Source organism: Diabrotica virgifera, chromosome 7 (genome assembly GCF_917563875.1).
Source record: "Diabrotica virgifera virgifera chromosome 7, PGI_DIABVI_V3a".
In the NCBI taxonomy this organism is placed as follows: Eukaryota; Metazoa; Arthropoda; class Insecta; order Coleoptera; family Chrysomelidae; genus Diabrotica; species Diabrotica virgifera.
Window position 1 is genome coordinate 193,340,005 of NC_065449.1, and position 3,379 is coordinate 193,343,383.

Genomic DNA, 3,379 nt, shown 5'->3' on the forward strand with positions numbered 1-3,379 from the left:
TGGGTTCATGATATCAATCTAGAAAGACTGAAATGTAGGGAATATCACACGCTGATGCCTCAATTACGAAAAGACGATAAAAGATGCTACATTTATTTTAGAATGACAATAGATTGTTTCGATAAACTGTTGCACCTTGTAGAAAATGATATTAGAAAATCAGACACGAATTACCGAGAAGCTATTTCTCCCGAAGAACGGTTGGCCATAACATTAAGGTAAGAAAATGAAAAAAAAAAAAACTGCAGGCAATATTTATATCATTAATTTACTACAGTAAAAGAGAATAAGGATCAAAATAACTCTAAAATATACTTTATGTATTGTAAGGGTCAAAGGAATTGACATAGTTGGAAACTGATGGATTATGAGAAGCTGCTTGGTTGCAACTCTGCGCCAAGTTGTGTAGTGTAATATAATTATTTTCACAATTCACTTCATAGAACCCAGAAGTATTCGATTGTTTAGGTAATGCAGTGTCATTTGGTGAAGGTAGGGATACAACCGAAATACTTCCGACGGAAGAGGGGTTTTGATAGGTGTCTGTACTTTCAGCTCTAGATTGATGGCTATTCAAAGAACTTTCCTCCAATTGAAGCAACTCCTGCTCCATGATAACTTGCGCAATCTTCATTTTTGTTGCAATTTGCCTTCTAGGAGAGAAAGATTTTACCGTAGAAGCATGAGCCAAGAACAGTTGATCGGTAGCATCATGCACTACTCTCTTTTTGCTCTCAAAATAACTGATCATATCTTTCACAGATGTGGATGGCTCAGAATTGCGTTTTTTGTTTGTTCTGCCTGTAGAAGGAGTTTCATTTGAAAGAGTAACCCTAGGAGCTTGATTTCGAGTAGGTTTCGATGAGGAGGGTTGAATCTTATTCTGGGAATCATCTGTCTGAGTTGTTAGTAGATTTTTACTACACGTTGGTTTCTGTACTGCGGAATTTTTATCCGTTAATATATTTTCGGGTGATTCTATATTTGGGAATGCTTCAGATTCTTGTGTATCAACATCTGTGACATTGGATGCAGTCTTAGCAAAATTTAGGAACGGTTTGAACGATTCCATATGATCTGCCCATATCCATTTTTTTAATCGCTTGCCGCTTGTCCAGTTCTAGTTTTATTAGTTCTTATGTACTTAGCGTACGTATCGCGCAGATTCCTCCATTTTTTTAAATCTCATCCCTTGAAACAAAATACTCTTTTTTAGGTATCTGACTACCGGAGATACATTTTATACAATAGGCCATAGTTTTAGAGTCGGGTTTTCGACTGTAAGTGCCATAGTTGTAGAAGTTTGTGAAGCTTTATGTAGAAATTTGCAACATATTTACTTGCCCGAACCAACTACAGAAATATGGAAAAAATCTGAAGAAGGTTTTAGAAATACCTGGCGATTCCCAAATTGTATTGGTAGCATCGATGGCAAGCATGTTACCATCAAGTGTCCAGACAAAACAGGATCTAATTATTGGTGTTATTTGAATAAGTTTTCTACAGTATTAATGGCTATTGTTGCCCCAGATTATAGATTCATTTCAGTTGATATTGGCGGTTTTGGTAAAAACAGCGACGGTGGAATATTCGAAGCTTCCAACATGGGAAGAAGATTTGAAACAAATCAGATGGGTGTACCTGAGCCGAAAAATCTCCCAGGCCAGAATGAACTTTCCCCCCATGTCTTAATTGGAGACGAAGCCTTTGCACTAAAACCATACTTGTTGAGGCCCTTTCCATACAGTCAAAGCAGAACAGATATTTTCAAGGAAAATTATAATGTGAGGCTCTGTAAAGCGAGAAGAGTAGTAGAAAACGCTTTCGGAATATTGGCACAAAAATGGCGTATATTCTACAGACCAATGGAAACAAAAATTGATACTAGTATTCTCATTGTGAAAACTGCATGTATTTTGCATAATTTTCTAAGGACAAAAAAATGTGATGATAGATTCATAGAACTTTTAGATCCACCAGAGCCTGAACTTGGAGCATTTCAAAATTTGGACAATGACCCAAGGAGAGCTGCAAGACTGGCATTTTCTGTTCGAGAAAAATTTGCCACGTATTTTAATTCAGGACTATGAATAAATTGTTCACGATGAAAATAATGGACTCTTCTTGCAGTAAATATAGTATTGTTTAGGCCTCTGCTTTTCTTTAGTCTTAGATGTAGAAAAATAAACCAATACAAATCGTAAAACTACTCACCATTTTCGCCTATTTCTTCTCCTATTCTAGTCCAAATCTTGTCCTTTTTCCTTACATTTTTATAATCTTCATGAGAAAGGTCATAGAGAATAGGATACTTTCGAACCAACTCAATAATTCTCTCCATTTTCAATTTTTTCACATGCGAAACCACTGCGAAACTGATAAAAACGCTGTCGAGTGCGAACTAAGATTCCGGACGAATAAATACGCAGACAAAACGCATGCCCGAACGACGAAAATCGTACTTGTCTGAACTTGTATACTTACCACAGTGGAAACAATTCAATGCGAATCGTATGCGGTACGGAATTCCGCAGGTAATGCGAATTTTCCGCGTTGGTTTGGGGGAGCCTTAAAACAAGACAATAACAAAACTCAGATACATCGTAATTGGCATATTTTTATTTTGAATATTATGTAGTACCTTAACCTGTCTTTCTTCTGCTACTGAAAAGAATTACTTATAGCACGAATATGAAAGATTCTTCGTTCCCCTTAATTTTGTTCTAATTAACATTTAGAAACATTATTGTGTATTGTGTAATTTCAATGGTTATACTTAATATTATTGACATACAATAAATCAATATGTCATCAGAATACCATTTAAATAAGACACTAGAACATGAAAATAAAATGCCGATGGAGGTGATAACTATTATTCTGTACATCGTCACTAACCAATTGTCCCATATTTATACTCTCCGTGTTCGTAAACTACATAAGCTAATGTTAGAATCGGCACGAAGTTACAGGGATATTTCGAGAGGCAAACAGCAATTATACTTTAAAATAGAATTAAGTAAATGAAACTTATTGTAGGTATCCAAGATAATATTCTGTTACTACCATAGAAGTATTTGGTTGTATCTTTTAAGTTCTTTAAACAATAAATATTTTATATTTCTGTACTTTATTTCTGTATTTTATTATTTGTAAATCGAAGTCTTCGTCTTCTTCTTCTTTTAGCCATTCACGTCCAAATCTGAATATAAGTCTTCCTTTCCATTGTTTTTTGTTGTACGCTACTTGTACCCAATTTTTCCCGGCAGTCCGTTTCAGATCATCTGTCCATCTCATAGGAGGTCTGCCTCTGGGTCTTTTGTGATGGTATGGTCTCCGGGTTAGAATTGTTCTGTGCCACTTGTTTAGATCGCTCCTA

General features: G+C 35.7%; 1 protein-coding gene across 1 annotated transcript; it reads left to right on the plus strand.

Annotated features, from left to right (window-relative positions):
* The first annotated feature begins 1,138 nt into the window (after nucleotides 1-1,138).
* LOC126888691 (uncharacterized) lies at nucleotides 1,139-2,216 on the plus strand. Its single transcript, XM_050657059.1, has 2 exons — nucleotides 1,139-1,149; nucleotides 1,217-2,216. Exons 1-2 carry the CDS (start codon nucleotides 1,139-1,141, stop codon nucleotides 2,088-2,090), a joined length of 885 nt encoding a protein of 294 aa, XP_050513016.1. The 3' UTR covers nucleotides 2,091-2,216.
* Nucleotides 2,217-3,379: the final 1,163 nt, after the last annotated feature.